Raw genomic sequence first — 22649 nt, 5'->3', positions numbered from 1 at the left:
ACTATTCTTCGTGCACGCCTGTATTTACTTCTGGTGTTACTGTATGTGAACGTAGCGCAATGCATAAAGTAATAGTTGAAATAGAACATGTAAGTTTTTTTCTAATGGGAGAGTCCTTACATTGTTGTCTCTTTTGCTTCTTAGACCCCTTCTACATAATGACCTATATATGTTTCGTTGGCTTTATCTCTGGCCTTGAAACTGACTTTTTCAGTTGCCCTACCTTTTTGCTCCTTCCCTTTTTATCTTCGCTTTTACACTTAGACAACCTCACTCCACCACGTCACACGTGTAGCTAGCACTCACATTATCATTATGTAAGTGTCATAATATCGATGGAATCAATGGGCAGAACTGACGATGACGGCGACGAAGATAACCACAGACCGTCTGACACGTGGCGCTATTGACGACGCTGCTGCCGCCGCCGCCGCCGCCGCCGCTAAGTTGAATATTTATCTTGTCTTCCCCTTTATAACGAATCAGCAAAATTGCTGCCGGAGATATGGACAGATACGACGAACAGCAACGAAGGCCACGCAAAACAGCGCCAAAATAATATGCATTTGACGCTGGAGTCACAGCAAATAGGGAATCATTGTACGCTTAAATGACGCTTTCTGAGCGAAATGATGTAGTTGATATTGAATACCGCCAAAGTGGTTGGACTGTTCTGCTATATATCAGTCAAAAGACAATCCCGTAGCAGAAACTTGCGTGGCGGTAGGCGAGCGACCTGAAGCTCAGCGTAGAAAAGTCACAACACAGAAGCGGAGGCAAGCGAAGGTAAGCCTGCCATTAAATTGTTAAGTTATTCATTGCTCCCTGCGGCGAGCCGTTGTTATCGAGGTACAAAACGTCAGACGGGTAGATTATTTGATGAATTAATGACTAATGAGGGCAGCTGATGCGGAGTTAGGAAACGCAAAAGGAATTCTATATACATAATTTATCGACTTTAAGAACATGTTTTTTTCTAATGCCATTGACAAACTATATAGGCTTTACTGTACTATACGCACGTTCCATAGAGGACCAACAAAATCACTGTTACAATCATTGTGAGCCTATCATATGCAAATCAACCGCAGGTTGCCCGTGGGGCGCTGATCGTGCGTTGCAACTACTACTATTATTAAAAAATCAGCTATAGAGGTATAGAAGACATGGGCTGTGCCCTCAATGTCTGTTTACTACAGCGACATAGCCACCACAAGTTGCTATAAACTTGCATGTTTCAACTATATGTAAATATAGAAAAGCAACAAAGTTTCTCATACGCACTGACGTTTCCTCTTCCGTGTCAATTGTTAGAATTCTATCAACATATATCATCATATGGCAGTGAACCGGGCGGGCTGCATATGCCAATGGAATATTAAAAATTTGCTTAAGTTATACTCCAGCCTCTACGCGGCGGAAGTAAGTCCATAATCCTTCATTTGCTATGACAATGAACGCACATCTGTACGCCGTGTTAGAGGCCTGCCATCATCGCGGCGACTGTCGATCTTGCTTCTGTCCCACTATCGCATTCTGTCACTTCTGCGTGTATCAGCCTCTAACTGCCAAACAGATTAAGCGTTTCTATAGGCCATTCGCCTAGTGCTAATGCTAATGGTAATAAACGCTACGTGACACTCCACGGGGGTAGAGAGAGTATGCTGCTATAAATGATCATCATGAAAAACTGTATTCTCTTTAATATCTTTTCGTTGCGCCAATTCATTGTGCGTTTCCCGGCACGAATGTTTGTTTGTTGCCGTTGACCGCGATCGGCATACTGTGACACTGACTTTTTCCCAGGTGTGTGTGTGCGAAAACCGTTCCGAATAACCCCCAAACGCACTCTCCCCGGTCAAGACTGCGGGAAAAACCGCCAGATTATCACATAGTCAACGTCATCTGCTTCTAGCGCTTCCGCTGCGACTGTAGCTACTGCAGAAAAAAATCTTAGCTTTACCGCCGCCACTGTCTCAGGAAATACTAGTAGCAAACACTAGCAGTGCGATATCTGCAAAAGAGCGTCAAGCTGATATCAAGCTAGACGCAAAAGATGCGGCATCGGTCCTGCCGATCATCAGATACCTTTAAAGCATTATGCCATCCAACGACAACGAATTAAGGAGTGTCACAACGGATTATGTGTTTACGTTTATACGCTATTTCTGCGTAAACTACATAAGAAGTTAGTTAAATTAAATTGAATGAACCTACTAAAGCGTTAAGTTACAACGTCATTGAAGCGTTCAAGCAACAACGTAAAGTACCGACAGTTGACATTGTACAGTTCATTTACGTATCGATAATAATGACGTGTTCGTTGTTTTGTGAGGGAACCTTATTGCCAATGCTTATCATTCTTTTGATCATTGGCGAGTCTATAATCCGTTCTTGCGACGGCTAGAAAAGTACGATAACTCATGCTTGACCGGTTTCTCGCATCGAAACGTGCCGTCTGCAGTATACAGAAAAAAAACCTGAATCCATTTGTTGTCATCGATTGAAACTGTCATTGATCCATAATATTACCGAATGGCACCCTCACCAGGTAATGCCTAGCCTCTAGCAGCGCTATGCACCTCATAGAAATGTTATAGTTTCGTATATATCGTAGCACATCGTAGTAATTTACGTTGGTAACCTTTTGACCCGCTAAATCTCTAATCGATTTGATTTTACTACAGAATGATTACTACACAAACGAACAAAGAAAGGATACTAGAGAGCTGCATATTAGAGAGTTTTAATTTGAATTTGGCGGGGGACGATCATTACGAACCATGGCTACTCGATCGCTAATTAGAAAATTTGGCGGGCTGACGTATTTGAACGATATGCAGGTCCGCAGCACATTACCACCTAAAGTTACCAAATCGTGTTATTAAAATAGAAAAAAAATACATGATTACATATAGAATTAATTCCGAATAGCTTTATTCTAACAACTATTTATTATTAGCAATAAATTTCTATACAAAACTGTACTTGAAACTTAACGATTACCTGCATATCATTATTATAAACTTTTAATTCTACGAAACCAGTCTATTAAATCGATATTGTACAACGTAACGTATACAATCGTTTACCGTTCTATTCTGATAAACAGTTATATTGATTTCTAACACACATTTCCTCGTTTTAGTTTAATTGCTATCTTAGTCGTCCTAATTGGGATCCTTGATCGGTCGCAATTATCATGCCAAGGCGTGGCTAAATAGGCAAAATAAACAAACATGCGTAGGTTTACGATTCTCCTGTGCTACGACAAGGACAACTGTAACTATGTCTACAATGATGAAATTCGAATAGGCCATTCGGTGTAGGAGAAATGTTGTAGACTAAGAAGGACTCAACGATGTCAAATTGCGCACAAAACGTATCTTACTTTTAAGTTCATCTATAGTAGATATTGCTTGCAGTTGTATGTTGGCAAAACAGAATTATCAACTTTAAAACAATTATCGAATTGAATTATGCTGACTAATAATTTGGCAGCCCGGAAAACCCAAAAACCTGGACGTTCAATCTCATTGTTTCAAATGTTTATCAGATGTTTGGATACTCGTAAGATGGCGTTCGTTTCTCAATGACGATCCCGTTCGTAAACCATAGGTAAAACTAAGCGTCCGTATTAATTAAAATTGAATTGTGTTGATGCTACTAAATCGTTCGATAGCAAGATATTACTCTTTATGTAATGCTTAATTCGTGATTTAAATATTTATACGTCGCAAACGGCAATCCCTGAATAATCTGTCCACCGATCTATTGTGCCTGTAAACAACTTTAGCCGTCAGTAAATGCTTAGGAGGATAATCTAAATTAAAACCTATAGAAATTTAATCAGTTTTACTATCGATCTGTTTTCAGCGACATAATTTACTCCATCGATCGACAAGCAATTTACCAGAGTTTTCACCTGTTTCAAAATGTATAAACACCCAGGTCGGCCAAAGAGGCTCAATGATGTTCTCCTGCACATCTCTAACAGCGATCTCAGGGTACCTAAGAAGCGTGAATTGGAGCGATGCGATGCGTCGTATCCTAACCCGAACCCTTCGGGGTTCGTCGACACAGACCCCATGGTAGGCATCCGGCGAAAATGTACCACACCTCATGGTTTCTTTCGTGCACCTTAATAGCTGAGGTTCCTTTCTAACCCTTGCGATGTCGAACCGACTAAAAATAACTTCACATGGCTGAACTTTAGATCACTAACGGCTTTAGTAGTATGTCGAGAGAACGAGTTGAAAAACCGTACATTCAATTTTTAACTCTGCACTTTCACTACGGGCCCGAACTCGTTAACGGTAACAACGACGACAAGAAGAAACGTCTTTGAAGATATAAAACCGACTTTTCGGATTGTTTCAATAGAACGGCTATTTCACACATATGATGACGTAGGCATAACATCGTTAGTCTCCTTGTTGTACTCGTTCTCTGTTTTATTGAGTGATGCCTTCGTCGAACCGAAGTACAATATCATCTTGATGTTCTTGAATAGCAGTAGTAGCGAAGTGATTTAAGTACACTGAGCAGCACATCGACATCAACCCACACCCACGGCTACTTTTGCTGTTTGGGATAGGAATCTATTCTGTCGTGGGTTAGGTTAAATTAAGGGTGGCCGTTGGGGCTAACAAGAGCCTGTTTATTCCTCAGTCCGTCCTATATCCATGTCTTATGAACATTCTGTGCTATACGTCGATAGGTTGTGATCCTTGGCCATAAAATATACGCCCATACATATTTTCCCGTGCTATGCCTGCTGGGTTCACTCCGCTGCTCGCGAACATGTCTATGCATAAATACGGGAGAGGGCAAATACGCCTAGGGCTTCATCCGCCATTGACACGAGGCTTACTGCCACATTGTTGATAATGGCAGCGGCCTGGTTGTAACGTCACTGGCACTTGCCAGTTATGCTGCTTGTAAAAGCCTAGACAGATCTCTAGCGCGACAAAGTTGCAGCGCCTCATTGAAATGTCTACGATGGTACCGTTTTTCTTCAAAAGACCCGATTCGTGGCCATTTACCACAGGCAATAAACGGCTCGACCAATAGTACAATATCTCCTGAGACTGTCAGATATATAACATACGCATATTAAGGTTAAGTTACTATAGGTATAGAATACATCTGGTTGTTGTAGCGCGTATATTCATTCGTACGCGTCTTATATTCGTATAGTAACTGGACGGCGGCAATTACCTATCATGTTCTCTTCATTTTATTATCGCTGTTATCGTCTTTATCGCATTGTTCTTTGTAATTGGCTCAGGTCGCTGGCATTGATATAGGTTCCGTAACACCTTAATAGCGATAACGCTTCTCCAACGGCAGCAGTTACTGGTAAAGAACATGAATTCATCTTATTGAATCAAATGTCAATCTACACTGAAATCGATCATCAATCAATATAGGTATCTTCGTTCTAGTCATACATTATATCGTCGTGTATACATTAAGTGCTTGTCTCATTGATAGCTCGAACCGGGATAGTTGAGTCGTTGCCATTCAGCCTGGCGGCAGGGTGAGTCATAACTATAAAACAAGTGCAGTCGTGCTAAATATAATAGTGGCACAGTGGTGGGATGCGGAGCAAAGAACAAAAAAAACCAATGAGATCTTACGAATGATCGCCTATTGACAGAATCTGTACGATGTCCGTAACTTCAAAGTAGAGGCTGTTGTGCTACATGGTCTGCAAAAGAACGAAAGGTACTAAGTATTCGGTTACCTGTAGGATAGATCATGTACTCCAATGATCCAAAGCTCTGTCTAATTAAGGCTATAATTCTGTCTCTCCTACCAGGCTTTCGGATGTTTTCAAATTTCTGCTGGAAACGGCCGTGATACATCGCGAAACTATCCAGTAAGTCAACGCCTCTTAACTAGAAACTTCGCGAGCGTTTTTCAAATACGATATTATCATGAGGACTCTAGAATATAACCCAGTAAAATGAACTTTATTTTAACTGGCAAAGCATCAGATCTATCACAAACGAGCCTCATAGAAAATGAAGCAAACAACAATTATATTATTTCTACACATCAGTACTGATTGGGTCGAATGGAGTTTATAACCAGGTGCAACATTTTCGTCATTAAGAATTAAGGGTAACGAACAAAAAATGAATCTTAGTATATTGACACGGTAGTCCAACCAGTGAAGGCCGCTTGCTCCCTATAAATCTGCAGCGATGCAAGCTGCGCTCGATTACGTGTGACTTCGCACTTTCACCTCTCAAGGGACATCCTAGATCTGGAAGGCTTTACGGCCTTGAACCTCAACTTTAGTAGCACCGTTCACAGTGAACGGTCATGAAACGCTTCGATATAAAGAGGCCGTTAGAGGAATTAAGTAGATATTTGGCATTCGAGTTTATTAAGGACTCGGAGATCAATCCACTGTAGTCTCTATTGGCAACACTAGAATTCACGTCAGATAATTCTAAATCATAATAATAACGATAAAGCTGTACTCACAGAACTCAACTCCGTTAGACACAGATTCTATGCTGAAAATATATCTCTTCACAACATTTTGGCTCGACATTACCACACTGTGACAAATCAAAGTTCGATTATTGTGTGTAGTCATTGTCAGAATTGTGACTGTTCGGTCAAACAACCAATGATACTGCCCTACCCGACCATATCCCGTCTTGCGTTACCAATACGCTCTGTTGTACGTTGCCCATCCGCTTTAGCCCGCCCCATAACGATTACTTACCAAATCAAGCACTCTGTTTCTCGAAATGCATAGCATCCTCGCTGTCTAATCGTCATACACAGAAACTACGACAGCTACTGCTGAAAATAAACGAGATTAATCAATGGACGTTGTTCTTCTGACTCAAAATGGGCCACAGGGCAAACATTGTTTCCTTCAATTGCACTCCTCGTTCCAGGCCACGTCGCTTCCGCTATTCACTTGACTTTGTCTCGTTGTTCTTTCCCGCAACGGTAGTATAGACAATGGCTGCTCTTTTAGCTCGCAGTCGTTGCTGTCCTTAATGCTTAAATTTGTGATAAAGATGGCTGTTGATAATATTATTCGTAAACTGACGCTGCTATTGTTCCCTAAGAGTAGCGTCGGGTTGCGCAGGAAACAGAGACATCTGCTAGAACTTTCTCGCATATTTCTTTATAAGCAATATGTACTCATACTACATCCAGATACATATCATGTACAGAATTCTTTTTCCGTCGATTTTGTTAGCACCTTTGTGGCTGATGTTCTTGTGATGATATTTTATTAGAACACGCACTACCCCACACGGCTGGGGTAGCTAACCTGCTAGCACGTTTGTGTGCTGCTTATTGTTTAACAAATTCCCATCGATTTCCCGGTTCCAAAAACGCGAAGATCGCCCAACTGTCAGTAGAATATATGCGTTGTAGTTAATAGCGACAACGACAGCTACGGTAAGAACGAATTTGGGTTGGCAGCTATTGCTGGGACCCTATTCCTGCTCGAAGGTGCTGCCGTGAAGCAAAACATTACCTGGTTTCGTAGATCGATAGAGCGATCGCAGTGGACGATTTTTTTAGTTTAAGATTTAGTACTCTCTTTTATAATAAGTTCAACCGGCCAGCCGCGTTTAAATTAGCTTGGCTAGCTGGGTTCGGGCTGGTATTCCAGGACTGTTAAGATCTTCGTGCGCGATATATCCTTCATCGACGTCAGGTCACACGCCGTACCAACGCTTCGAACACAATACCGCTAGTAAATAGTACCGTTTAAGGAGCTACGTCCTGATACGCTTGCTCCCGACATAGCGATGCTGCTGAGGTGACTATATCATTGACTGGCTATTATTGCAGACGATTTTTTCCTGATGATACCTCGCTCCAGCTACTGTTTCCTCAGTCACTTCATTAAGGCTTCATACGTCTAGCGTGTTCGGCCATTCTCTCCGAGCTCATCTCAACAAACAACAGCCAACGTTACAGGCCGTTAGATATCCTTTCGTATGTCGGTTTATCTTACTCGTCATAACAACGGCATCACCAGTAGCGATTGCAACGATGAACAATACAGAGCAAACTGTTTTATCTTTTATGCACGCTAGCGCAAAATCTGACGTTTTCGGCCGAGTATGATCAGGGCCCGCTGGAAACTTTGACTAAAAAACGGTTCTTTCGGATGTCTATCATAATCATCAAGATGATCGGCTATCATAACTAACTACAGCAGATTATAGAGTTGCTCACTGCATAAAGATGAAAAAAATGTATGGGAGAAGAACAATTACGTTTTAACACATTTATATCCATAACAATGCGAGCAACATAGAATACAAGGAAGTACTTTATGCTACATTGAAATAGTATGTGACCGGCGAAATGTAAGCGCGAGACACGCGAAAGTCCACCTTGCGAACCGATGGCGTACTAGTCGTCACCTATTCCTGATATAGCAATATACGATCCTTTGTGCGAAAGTAACAAACAACTGCTGTTTATAGTCGGTCAGCAGCGAAATAAAAACATCTAGAATATTAACTAATGTGGTGGAAAATGCCTATGCTTAAAATACAGAAAAGTTTATCGTAGATGATGTGAAAAGCCCCAGCTGCCGATTACGAGCTGGGGCAATTCGGATGCCGCAGTAGAAGTTAGATTCATTTTTCTTTTATTGGCTTTCTTCTGCTTCTCTTTGTTCCCAGTAATGAAAAAATGCATACTGTTAACATAAAACATATCAACTATGCACATATCCGCATATATATATATATATATATATATATATATAGGACTCTGAAGCGTGCCGAAATAAATGGATAAACATTTTACGGCTAGCACACTGTGTGCGTCGTTACGTTTATTTTAGTCAGAAAACTACTGTAGCACAGAGGTAATCTGCCCCTGATATTACCCTAATATACCAAGATAATAATATACCCAACATAGCCTCAGAAGAAGATATTCTCAACGGCTGCCCTGGGTTAGTTGATAGTTAATAATAGTAGAATAGTAGCATTCATTTCATAGTTACTATAATGAGCAGCATAAAAGTGAGCTAATTTGCAAGTTATTTCCGGCTCAATCATTTGTGTTTCTGTTTAGTGTATAAACGATCTTTGGTCATCGCGTGTTAAAGTGCCGCTTTACAGTCGCTACATTAGCTGTGGCTTGGCCGTTCGTTGATACACAAAATGGTACATCTCCGAACCTACAACGTTCCCATATGGTCCCGTGTTTGCTTTGTGTCAAACGAACAAGCCCATCGTCACTGAAAACGCGCATTTTCCTGATAAGCAACCACTCCTCTTCTGTTTGTTACTATTAATGTTCTTAAATGTAGCAGACCTGTTGATTAGAAATAAGAAATTGTCGCGCCCCACTGAGCGGGGTCTTAAAAGACCCGAGTTGGTTTCCCGTTGCCCAATACCGATGAGTGTGGTCAGACCCTCATCTGAGCACCCTGTCCTAGTTCTATAGGTCCCTGGTCGCCTTGAGCGGTGAAAGTGACCTGAAAGTAAAAGAGGCCATTCTTCGTCTGGGAAAGGCGACGACGACGACTCTCACGGAGACCTCGTTTGAACTCCTATTCAGGAAAATTTTATCTATCGTTTTTATTAAGCACTGTATCCGTGTGACTCAAGTGGCAACGAAAGCCAGAAGGCCATTGTGGAAGTTTTTTTTTACTGTCGTCGTTATTACGAATGTGAATATTGAGTTACATGCGCTGGGGCTCATAGATGTGACCGTTATCGCCCTATAATCTTAATGACGTCTTCACTAGCGTTACGTGACAGTGTATATTCTTTACTAGACGTAGACGGCCGGTACTAAGTAGGCCTAGAGGTTGTGCTTTTAGATTCTAGTAGTCGAAACGTAATTATTATTATATTTTAATGTATTATGTTCACCTTTGGTAGGCATGTCGACGCATGATCTCTACCGGACAGTCAGCACGATGTCAGGACACTAATACAACATCAGCCGCGCCCATAGGCAATAGAACCCCACTTTTATCGCTGCGTCCTACCTTCACATCATGAACTGGGCTCACTCCAAATGAACAGCGGCGACTAGCCGTTAATATGTATATAGGCCTCTGTAGTAACCAGACAGCTGCTTTTGACGCTCACTCTTATACTTAATCATCTTCTTGAAACGCTTCTTTGCACCACTCGCTAAAAATAGCTCCACTGACATAGTCGGCCGACGTAGGCATCAACTTATCTCGCGAGCGGATATGCGGGATACGTCAATATGTCACTGCTTAAACTCATCCACCGGAGCTGGGTCCAACCGTAACGGTTAGTTTGTCAATGACCCAGCGTCATTGGTTTCAGCCGTCACATATCATTCGCTAAATTGCCACTGTCTGAAGCCAGATCCTCTAGGCACCGCTCGATAAATAGAAAACTAGTCAGTACAGACGAAGTTGGACAGCCGTAATCGCGTATATATGCATGCATAAGAAACAGTCTGGCAAGACGATATATTCCCATTCCAGTGAATACGAGAGGACACGCCAGCTGTGCGGCTGACTCGTGCCGACCATTATACCTAGCGGCAACGATATATTGGGACTATTTTTATACTGTTTCTTTAGAAGATGCGTCGGAATGAAAACGTATATCTCGGATAATGAACATGACATTTTTCGCCAAAGTATTACCCGCGAATTTGTCTATTATTATTCAATTTAATTGACATTTGTCTTGATCACTCCTGCGACCAGGTTTTGTCCACTCAGCAGTTGCAATTAGATCAATGGCCAATTTTAGACGGGGAGAACATCCCCACTCTCAAACGAGATTAACACATAATAGCACGAGAACTTTGAATGATAGGCGGACTATTTTCCGGAACCGCCGTAGCTCTGATCAGCTCATAACTTCCTTTCAGAAGAAGGGACAGTTTATGAACGCATTGCTGCTATGGTGAACGGAATGAAAATTTGCGAGAGTGACTTCTGCCATACCTTAAACAAGGTACTTGCCTACACTAGCCACATATGTTGGCGCTACAGATAGTGTTCATGTGCTTATTTAGACCGTAACTCCTATCAACCAATGCTGTATACATTAGAAATGTCTCTCATATATATACTATTTTCTTATGCCTATATACATGACGTAATATTTACAAACATACTTTAATATGACATAGACGCTAATAGTAAAAGAAAGCAATTAAGGAACATACCGGAAGTTACAGGCATTCCAGAGGTTAACGCCATAATAACACAAAAAAAACGAATGTCATGAAAACAAGTGTGACTTCAATTTCGATTGGTATCGGTAACAACGGCTGGTATCTAACTACCCGGTTTTCTACGACGTACTTTATTTTTTACAATGTCCTTCATATGCTAACATGAAACCTATTGATGGAATCTTTGCGAGGGCATGTGTCACATATGCCCCCGACGAGTCCAAGAGACTACTGAATAACTATATATTATTGGGTGAGCTTAGTGCATTTAATGTTTAGTAACAGTGTTAGTTGTAGGAAATTCGACGCTTTGGATTGCCTCGTACTTGTGCTCATGTAGACAGATATATTTAAGACTGTCTAACGTCATAGCATACCCCGATAACTTCAGTGGCCTCACTGCAATGACGTCCAAAGCGGCTGAGGACCTCAACACGTAGGAGGCACTTGATAACCAGTACAGGTCCATTGAAAAATATTTTAAAAAAAATGATGGACATGCACACGACTAGGTCTACATAGACGACATTGTCGCACTACATTTATCTCTTACCTCGATCTGTTTATTCTACCTAACTTCGGCTATGGCTGTTTCGATAAGAACAAGCGCTTTAGTTCGTGTATAACTTTTCATCGTTTATCGAGTAACGGCAGATACTCTTATGAGCCTATATCGATTCTACTTCTACCATAGCATTTGCAGTATGTCGAATATTCTATGGCGACCGATATTAGAATTTCGATTCGCCGCTGAACCGGGGCCCGAGTTGCACTAGAAACAACGTCAACGACAACGTACGCAGCAAAGCTCGCCGTAATCAGGCAGAACATTGGATGTAGAAAGCAACGGCAGCAGCGTCGAGGGAACGCTCCAACCAACAATCTCCTGGGCAGCAGCAGTAAAAACAACTGCACGATTCTCCCCTGGTGATGAGGCTGCTTCTGCTGTTACTTCAGTGGCTCTTACGAGCTGGTGGCTAATAACTGTCGAATACCACACCCACTACGAAACGCGTCGAAATCGGCTCGATCTTACGTGCTTTACTGCCATTGCCTTGCGCGCGCCTTTTACTGCTCGTTCTGCTGGATATTACATGGATAAGATCTGGATGAATCTAATGGACGAGCTTGTAATACATTGGGTTCGTTAAATTTGGGTTTGGCAAGCGCAGGCGTAGACACGGAAAACCCGTGAAGCTGATGTAGATTGACTGGTTTATTAGTTACATTCTTTATGAATTGCGCCTTTCAGTTGCAAAAGCTATATGATCTTCATCTCATCTCTATTTTCCGTCATTAGCATCCTTCCAGAGCTGATACCAGCTAAGCTGAAAATTACAAAAAGGTAGGTATCAGTGCTGCTTAGCTAGTAGGTGTCCATCGGTATCTGGCTATCGATATATGACGTGGTAGTGTTGGTTCAGAAGAGCGCACCCCAGTCATATTTTCCATAGTACCTTCTATGGAAAGTACGATTTTTCTGCTGCTATCGGGAACCGTTACTAAAATGGAGTCGTTCGTCACAGCTGGTCACCATGTTTCAGAAGTTCTCCTGTTACATTCAGCTACCCGTCCCATCGCGACTGCTCACGAAAGGCAAACATAACGGAAGGACACCGAGGAGGAATATAGTCCCCTCATAAGAGAACACAGTCGGTAGTAAAGTTCGTGGCCTTTAATGTTTGTAATTAGCTTGGTTTGATCTGGTGTAGCAGTTGGAAATTGTCACCGTTAATGATAACGACAATGGCCGGGCCCAAGCAGTCGGTGCGGACGGACGGACGGACCAATGAAAGAAAGGCTCACTCAAATGTGGAGAGTCCATGACACAAATAAGTGGACACCCCCATTCTATGCCACATGTACTCAGAGACAGACATGCTGCTTACATGGAGACTCGTTAAGGAATGGCGCCGCCGTCGTTGATGTTGATGGCCCAACACATTTTGCCTTTGTCCGAATCGTGCGGACGTGTATTTTAGCTTGGACAATTTATCGCAGGATCAAGGCTTGCATTGGCCGTAACGTCGACTGAACCTAGAACTTTACGGACAACTCGGGCTAAAGTAGCTGGTATATATGTAGCCTCATCTTTGCTTTTCTCTCAGAAACCGGTAATGAGTTGTCCCACGAAATCCACGTGGCAAAAATGGAATGGTTGGATGAAATAACGAAAAAGGATAGAAACTGACAAAAACTGAGTCATATTTGATTTCTTCTGCTTGCCATCCACTTTAGCCTTTGATTGACTTTTCTGGTAAACATTACTACCTTATACGTAATATCTGCACGAGCGCGCCTTCCCTTAACCTACGAACGCAACTGCATTAAGTGGTGACACCCAATGGCTTTTCATTCGGCAATGGCCAGTTGTTGTTGACAAGCAACCACACTAGCATCGAATACGAGTAAGGCGGGAACCTGACTCCTCCTCTGCAAATGTAAGGCGCAATTTCATGCTTTCAAAATTTAGCGCTGTCCTGTATTCGTCCATTTCTGGTTTGCATCGAGCTGTACGAGCCCGGCAATGTCCCGCACATCATTTGCAATTTCTGAAGGGCTATTGTCGTTTTGTTGGACGATCATTACGGCAGAAGCATGAACAATACAGAGTTCCGCTACATCGTTTATCAAGGAATATTCGTTCCACAGATAACTTTGGCATTGAATTCTGGTGTATCCGTATTGCACACTCCCATGCTAAATATGGTGCCTTATGTTCTGCTGATGATAGCGCCACCTATCCAGATAATATGTTCAAATCGTAATAAACGTGCTTTTGATGGATACCAAATATATGTCTGGTATGTCTGGCAAGAAAAAGAACTTAGCACATAATCCAGACCAGCGGTCGAATCTACGATTGTCCCTGAATTGCGCAAAATGTTTGGTCTGCATTTAACATCTCGATGGGGTAGGAAATTCTATTTTGCTACTCCAAACTTTGGCAAAACCTCCTTTGTCTAAAATTGACTGCTTACCGGGAAATCTCCGTGATCTAATTAGTCAGTAAGCTTATAATCTCATATACTCATCAAACGCATATTATTAATCTATATAAGCATCATAAACAAACATGCATTATTCTCTGGAGACCGTCACTTTTTTTGTGATGTCGCCGTAGCAGGTCAGATTCGTAGATCTGAATGTTTTACTTGTTCAGCGCCGTTCTTGCTTTACATGCGTGCTTCTCAGCGAAAACAAAGCGTGCCTGCCCCCGTGTTCGAACCTAGATTATTACGTGTTCTACATCGGACCGCGTTGTCCACTGCGCTGTCAAAACTAACGAGTCGCCTATGCAAAGGATAAACGCGTAAAGCATGCTCAGCTTTACCAGTCCCTCGCCATCGTCCGAATGCTCCCCGAACAGCAGCACAAGACACGGTACTAAACAGATTTGCAGATCAGCTCGTCGGTCAGCGGCAAAACTACTGTGCACCACCTAAGGGAAAATCGTTACCTATAGATGTTTTGTCACTACATGTCAAATTTTCGTTAGCACTTTTCTTCCAAAAAGCCATTATGTATAATACATGCACGGACACGTGAACAAGCGGACAGACAAGGGAAGCGCTCATATGCACAGGGGAAGTTTTCAGCTCGAATCACCATTGGCCTGCTCCGTTGCCGGCCGACCTTATCCCTCGCCATAACCGTTGCATTTCCATGCGAAAATCATTAGCAGGGTCGACACGTCGCTAATGACGGCGATAAATCTGCTCGTCGGTGTTGGCGTACTGGCAGTCTGCCATTGCGACTGCAAGCCGCCCGTACGCACCGGCGCCGCTACCGCTATAACTAAGCGCCGAGTCCTTCAATGGGTTGGTGAGCCTTTCTTTATCAGAATTTTTTTTATTTGGCGAAACACAGCAATAAGGCCAGTCAGGATCGTTTAGTCGTTGTCCTTTCTTTTCCCTGTGTTCTTCACAAACCGAATGTATCAATAATATCTATACATGCTTCGTATAAAACGCTGTTCCCCCCTACATGTGCAGTATCATGTACTTTGGATTCAATTCGCATATGGTTCTACCTACCTGGGATGCTGATTGCACACTAGCATTATAAGCCCACCTGTCTTATCTATGCGTCTCTTTGTTTTCTACTCCTACATTGGTATACCGCTGTTGTTGTAACGAGAGAGCCATTTTAAATACACTGTTAGGTACTTACTATATCATTAATCACAAACTGAATATCCATATCGTATACGCCCAATACATGGATTTTTTCTAATTTTCTCATTTTGACAGTCATCTACGGTAGCTCTATAGGACAGAACAAGTGAACATTGACAAAACCATTATGGCGGCCTGCGTTGAAAGTGTAGGACGCAGATCAGCAGGGGCGGTAAATTCGATATCAGCAGCGGCGACGGTAGCAAGGCCAAATGTAACAACAATGGCAACTAGAAAAGATGCACAAATATGTCGTCGTGGCTGCTGATCCCTCTGTCTATTACCACGATTATTCATCGTCAGGGAGCAGCGGTCACACGTAACAGGCCACACGAAACAATGCTAGTATTCGTATTGGCGATAGCCATTGTACCCATACCGGTACTTGTTTGTCGCTGCTGCGATAATCCCTAGATTATCGATCACTGACAAACTAATCTAGGGATTGACGAACAACTAAGTTGGAAGGTAACTACAATAAAAATAAAAATCAAGCGCACTTTTTTGATGCGTTGAGGAATACTCCTAAAAAGTATGAGCACTGTGTGCGTGCAGGTCGTTGATTTCCTCCGAATAAACAAAAGTGCCTTTTTCATTATTTGTATTGTTTCGTGTACGATTTATTTTTTTCACACTTCGTTGTTTTTTTTACTTCATCCTTTCATTCGTCTGTGCGTCATCGGTGTTCTGGCTGCTGCTAGCGGTGGCATATTTTAGTAAGTATGCTCAGAGGTAGTTGGATATGTTTGTTGGCCTCACCTATCCAACTAGTGTTTAATCTTTCCCGGGTACATGTACGTAGAGAGGCAGGCCATTTATTATTAATGCATGTTCATTGATAGCATATCAAGGTACGAATCTAAAAGGAAACCACTGTGGAAAATGTATGATCTAGTGCGATATATGCAGTAATTTTTAAATGAATAATATGGAGCTCAAATGAGAGGTACCATCGCCAATTAGACTGACAGTCGCTACAGCGACATCTGTTTATAAGGGAAAGTTACATTTCACAGTCAGGTATAAGTAGAGGAAAAATTAGATAAAACGTCGACAGATGTTATCGTTTTTTACTCTATTCCCTTTTGTTGTTTTTATATTATGTAGTATTACTTTTGATACTTGTTATTACCACCATGGGTGGTATCTTCGTTGGTCCTAGTTGAAAAAATTATTCCATGGGTCCTATGCGTAATCTGTAACGGTAGAAGATTTTTCACAACAATGACGAATGTCTACATCCATTAACCTCTCTTCTTTCCTTTCTTGTCGTCAGTCAGGAAGAGAATACGGTGGAGAATTTCGTTGCGCTGACATAGTACCGACGGGTATCTATCCGAGTCCTTCTGCCTGTCCTTATCAGGCGCATACATACGTAAACAAGGAGAAACTATGCAACGGCTGTCTGCCGTACAGCCATGAAAATTGCCTCTGACGCCGCCAACGGCCGACAGAAGACACAGCAGCGAAGCTACAGGCTTTCAATTGGGGCAATCAAAATTTCTATATCTGCAGATCAAAACAGTTTTCCGTCCAAAAGTACTATTCTTACCAGCATTATAGTCGCCTGTTTGCCTCCGACAAATACGCAGTTAGAATCTTCTCAGCTGTTAATTATCGCCAAACGTCGACAGTCGATTTCCTGGCAAACGAAGCTTTGGAAACATATTCAATAATTAAATCGTGTTTTTAAGACGGCGTCGCTTGAATTATTATTAACTACTGTCCCGTCTTCTACCCGAGTTTCCTGCAGGGATCCGCCGCGGCTAATGCCGCTGATATTTTAAGTTCCGGACTAATATAATAAGTGGATTCGTGAATGACTCAGATCCGAAATTTCGCGAGAACTCTTCGGACGCACGTACAGAAAGACAGAACTTCACAGTGGGAGAGATGTCTTAAAGTTATAACAGGCTTGACAATTCCAGTTACCTGTGGTTACGACATCAATGTTATCCCTGAGTCATATTGCTCGTAATTTTTGGCTTAATGAAATCGATCAGTGAATAGACTCGCTGTTAGCCGCGCCGTACCTTCCTGTACCAGCAACACGCATATACCAGATATAATGACAGAAAAATAAACTTAAACAGTAAACCAGTTGGGATGCCGTCAGATTATTTCAGTCGGAATAAGGGGGTGGTACGAAGACTAGCCTTAATCGAGAACATGTATATTATATCGGTAATAAATAATATCCCGCAATATCGTCGTGATGGTGTAGAGGTAACGTGCCTAGCCATTGAAATGACGGCAGTCCAGATTCGAAGTTAGGCGTAGCGTGTTTCTCTTTTAGTTGTCTGAATCAACGTTTAGCACCGGTACCCGACGTAAGTCTATTTTTAGAACGCGTAGCAGTGACGTTTTAGTAACGCTGGTTGATGGTGGGGTTTCGGTGATCGCTGAGGCGGTAGCAAGATTGATATCGTAAGCCTGTTCTTCAAAAGTCCTGTTCTCAAACATGGACATCTATCTGTCCACGCCATATTATAACAAAGCAGAGCATCGAAAAGAGCGGGCAGTTGAATCGAACGTAGTCAAAGGACTTCAATACACTTGACCTATTTACGACAGTCCCAGATAAGACTTAATGACTATTAGCTCGTAGCTCATCGCAAAGCTTTTCGGATACGTAAACAATCATTGGCAATACAAATCGCACTTTGTATTGATAACACTGAGTGTACAAAATGTTGCTACAGATACCATTTTCAATGGAATAATAGTGTTCCAATTAAACTAGGCCAACAACTTCGTGAAGGAAGCCGTACATACGTGAAAAAAAAAAACATTCTTTCCTGTGCAGACTGTAATTATAAGACTGGACTATTAGGAAGGTTCGTATTATTACTCTGGCCATTCAAAATTCTGTCTTGTCAAAAAAAAAAAATGACCAATGATGGTAGACTAGTTTTTTTGCAGAAAAACGCAGCTAGCTTCTTTGCACCTCGCGTACAGGGCTGTGTTCATGTATTCATGACGTTATTGTTGCTTAGCAGAATCGATCTATATAGAAAACCAATGGTTATTCTCCTTTATTACTATCAGCCAACCTATTATTTGAGAAGACCAAGAAGCCGTGGAAATTTGCGGTTTGAGAGTTGTTTTACTAAAAAATACCAAATCCACATACCTCCCGCTTCAGTTAACGGCGTATGCCGACAATATTTTTCCTTTATCAGCACCATAATCATTTCATTGTTTTAATAATTATCATTTCGTAAGTTTTGTTGCTCCAATAAGAAAAAAGCATAAAAAAGCTGAACAATTAACATACAACAGCCGCCAACCCGCCATGGGCATCCCTGCTTCCGCCCCCTTCTACTAAATACTCGTTTACCAGCATCGTCCTGCTTTATTCTGCATAGGAGTGAACAGTCTGAAAGCTTTGCTTGTTGATGTTAATCATGATTTTGTCGGGACCGGCCCACCAGGAACCGAGTATCGAAAATCTCTAACAATCGATTACTACTACTATTATTATTATAATAACCGTGGCAGGTACCAAAATCGCAGGCAGTACCGACAATGTGATAGATAGCACCGAGCGGAACAGACGAAACGGTCAGTTTTACTCTCACATAATTCTTTTTTTTTGTCGTCTTGTATACCCGTCTTCAATCTTCTTCCATTTCTGGTTCATTTGTTTCTCTATATATCGCCTTAGGTAACGAGAGGATAGGGAAGATAATTAATACCTATTTTTTCTTGTTGTTTCATGTTTCTGTTCCCGTTGATCACTACCTTTGCGTACGGTCCATTTTTTAATAAACGTTTTCATCAACGCTGGCCACGCTGCGACGGAGTGCGCTGAAAAACCATGTGCGCACCGTTTCCGCTCATTGTGATGATGAGCAAACGTGAATCGCCGAAAAGTATCGCGAACGCATATTCGCTATTGTACATATATCCGTCTTCCGGCGTGATCACTCAATATATAGATACCTTGACGCCGTCGACGCACGCGTGGACGCCGATCGATATGACGCCGTATTATTCCAGCCCATACGTACTGGCGGATTACTGGCTATACGTCGCTCATACTGTTCTGGCCGGCTTCATAAGCGTTGTTATTGCTGGCCGTAATATTACTGCAACCTTTCACCGGCGAAGCCTGTACGGTCCCGTTAGTCAGCTGTGAAATTTTAATAGTAGGCACAGATAAACGTATAGACATAGACAGATCGACACAACACCCCAACGGGCCGCCACAGTAATATGCATCTACTTTTCTAAACTAGCGTTGATTCGCCATCTAGCCACAAATCACTCTGCCCTGTAACCTCTTCAATTGAAGTTCTTACGACCGGCTGCACTCCTCTAGCCACCGTAGATAGCTCTGTGGCCGAGCGACCGTTGACGTATTGCAACGCGTTCGGTACTATCAGCTCTGCTGCTGGCGGTGCGCTTACAGGACAACGCTACCAAATCCGTGCACGCTACGAATATTTCATAGCGAGCTAAGCACGTCCATTAAACAAAGAGCGAGTTAGAAAACTTCTTAGTTTAGCGACAACGCGAACGACGGTTACGGCAACGGGACGAAGGTCAGTTCTGCGCATAAAATGTCTCCGAGGCCGCGCGTGTAATATGTTTGCATACACAAATTAACTCAGCCAACGTGCAGCTGGGCCAGATCAACGGTACCACGAAGATTATGATAACAACGGTACTGTTGTCACGGTAACTAGATACAATACAAACCGCACGCTACGTGCATATCACGTCTTTCTGCTGATATATCATTTGACCACTCAGCATGAAATGCAGCATTATTGCTACCGTGCAATATTTACAGAGGGTTTCCCAGATAGTTCGACAACTCGGCCTTTTTTCAATGGCCAGGAACCAGCCGACCGGTGATCGACCTGCCAGCAGAGGCCACCTGAAGCCTGTTGGATTCTCAGTATACATTCGCGTCTAAGTAGTACCTTCCTACTGATACGTACATATGTACTAGAAACAGTTGTAGTGACATCGCAACAGAGAATCACCAATGTGGCGAGACAAAACCCATATATTTGCCAAGAGGTGCTATAGTGGAATAGCGTGCACCTAGATGGGCTAGTATAGACAACAGCAACATGATGGAAAAGAGAAGCTACGAATCGACAGCGACTGCCTGTTGCATATTGTCGCTATGATACTGTCCTATGATAGCTAAAAGCGGAAAGGGCTGTGCAAAAAAAGACGTAGGGCTTGCCGCATGTATATCTTGTCGCCTCGACATGGCTCCCCAGTAACAACACTCTAACACGCGTTGTACAGGGGGAATAAAATTGTACATGTACATATGACGATGATAAAGTGATCAAAGATGCAAGCGGCACATGGTCGCAATCGCTATGATGGTGAGGTCGATGCTACCAGGCTGGTAGCCGGCCAGTCGTTCCTCTTTGGATCCCTTCGGGTACTTGAACACTCGTCGGTATTTCTCTAATTGTTGTTTTCGATTTTTTTCTTTTGAAGGAGAAATGCAGGGCTTTTTTTTTTTATAATTCTTATAATTAACAGTCACCAGTGCAATCCGGATACGGGTCGTTACGCGTACATTGCGGGCAGGCATTCCGCATATGTGGAACAATAGTTATATGCCGGGGGAACACGCGTGAAGTGGCCACTGTTTATCGAACGCCCGTAAATGATTTCTGCTGCCGTTGTTGTTGTCGCTATCTGCTATTCGCGGGATCCGTATACTTTGATCGCTTCGATTGAAGTTGAAACGAACGGAGCAGCGTAAGAAAAGCCCAACACTCTTTTTTCTGACTATCTCTGATCGATCAGCTGCCGTACTCAGTGACAGCTCATGCAGCAGCTAATAAAAAGCCGTAAACACAGATAAGAAGTGAATAGATACACAGTTTCAATAGCTGATGACAGTGTATCCGTTTGTCATTTCGTACGACTGAAAAGAGGTCGCAACGAAGTGTAACTAGTTAGGCAAATCAGATTAGAAACAGCAATGGAAAACGCACCGGAGATCTGCCTCTCATCAGGTAAAGCGCCAGCCAAAGGACATCGTTGAGGAATAACGAATACCGGTACAGATCAGAAAAAACACACGAAACAGACAACGAATATACAATGATCGCGTCAAATAGAATACTAACGACAAAAGTTTTAATTGCTACAGATAGACGAAATAAATAAGTTCTAGTTTTATCTTTTTCCATCGACTTTTTTTTTATGCATACGTATACACTGGCTAGTTTCATACAGAATCCGGTATCTATAAGCAGATTTTTCTTGTGACCTCCATCAGTAATAACGGAACTGGACTTCAATAGTATCGCCTACACAGCAGCAGCAGCAGCAGCAGCAAAACGTCCTTCTAGTTTCTAGCCGTTCCTCTGCGAATTGATGACGACGACGTCATTTGGCTAAGCGTTAATCACCATTGCTAAATTGATAGTATCTTTGTGCTCGTACACCATTATAGCGTCTGCTCAACAAAATGACTATAACAGTATTGCATCTATTTTGTCTAGTCGTCTGGATAAAGTAATCGTAGCTTTCGGTGCGCATGCCCATGTCCCCCTCTCTTCAGTCGGTCTCTGTCTTTTGCTGTTTTGTTCCAGTCGTTCGCTTGAATGAGGCAACTGGAAAAGTTCTGGAACTCTATCTCGTTGCTTTGGTGCAGTCAGGTGAGCAATTACCAGCTGCTGCAGACGATGCGGCCATTCTATGCACTTTTAGCTGAGGCAGTAAATACTGCTGCCACTGTCGCTTAGCATTAATCGTCCGACAGAGGCATGCGTCGTCAATTCAACTCTGCCAGACCAACCAGCACTGAGTTCTTTTAAACTTAAACGATCTGAAGCTACAGCTGCTACTGCTGCTGCTGCTATTGTTGGCACGATGTCTTAAAAACTTTCGCCTGATCTAAACGGAAAGGGTCGACACCGCCTGCTGGTGCCGCTGATCGGGGTAGATTGGATAGCGATCTTGCGACGCAGATATCTGTTACTAGTTGATGATCGCACCAAAACGAAAAGCTAGCCAGAACGGGAAATACGATGAGAACGAATGAAACGCTATACGGTCCAACGGACGGGTCCTCCGCAACGTAATACAATGAGCTGCGCGCCGCGTCGAAGAGGCTGTTCGTGTATGGTCTGCATAGACAACAACTGAATTAAACTAGACCGGCAAATTATACGCTGACGAGGCCAGACAATTCAGTTGCGTAGCGAAGCTTAACGTCACGTTTCAATGAAACGGACCACGCCGCGTCGCACAACAGCGACCCATTGACAGCTGGCGCGGCTCCTTTTAAGCCGACCT

At 42.6% G+C, this 22649-nt stretch overlaps 2 protein-coding genes across 10 annotated transcripts in view; one reads left to right on the top strand and one right to left on the bottom strand.

Moving 5' to 3' along the window:
• Positions 1-22649, bottom strand: part of bbg (PDZ domain-containing protein big bang) — a 209318-nt gene that overhangs the window by 51438 nt on the left and 135231 nt on the right. The window lies entirely within an intron of this gene.
• LOC147754445 (uncharacterized) lies at positions 524-21498 on the top strand. 2 transcript variants are annotated; one of them, XM_086974824.1, is made up of 4 exons: positions 524-786; positions 3877-4091; positions 5825-5884; positions 16642-21498. In XM_086974824.1, exons 2-4 carry the CDS (start codon positions 3936-3938, stop codon positions 16798-16800), a joined length of 375 nt encoding a protein of 124 aa, XP_086830950.1. In that variant the 5' UTR covers positions 524-786; positions 3877-3935; the 3' UTR covers positions 16801-21498. The 2 variants fall into 2 exon arrangements, with proteins under 2 accessions (XP_086830950.1, XP_086830951.1); XM_086974825.1 differs by lacking the exon at positions 16642-21498 and adding an exon at positions 7658-8779.

This window comes from Varroa destructor, unplaced genomic scaffold (assembly GCF_002443255.2).
Source record: "Varroa destructor unplaced genomic scaffold, Vdes_3.0 BEIS01000007.1, whole genome shotgun sequence".
Taxonomy (NCBI): Eukaryota; Metazoa; Arthropoda; class Arachnida; order Mesostigmata; family Varroidae; genus Varroa; species Varroa destructor.
Note: the sequence above shows the minus strand (reverse complement) of the source record. Positions and strands in the feature narration are given on the sequence as shown.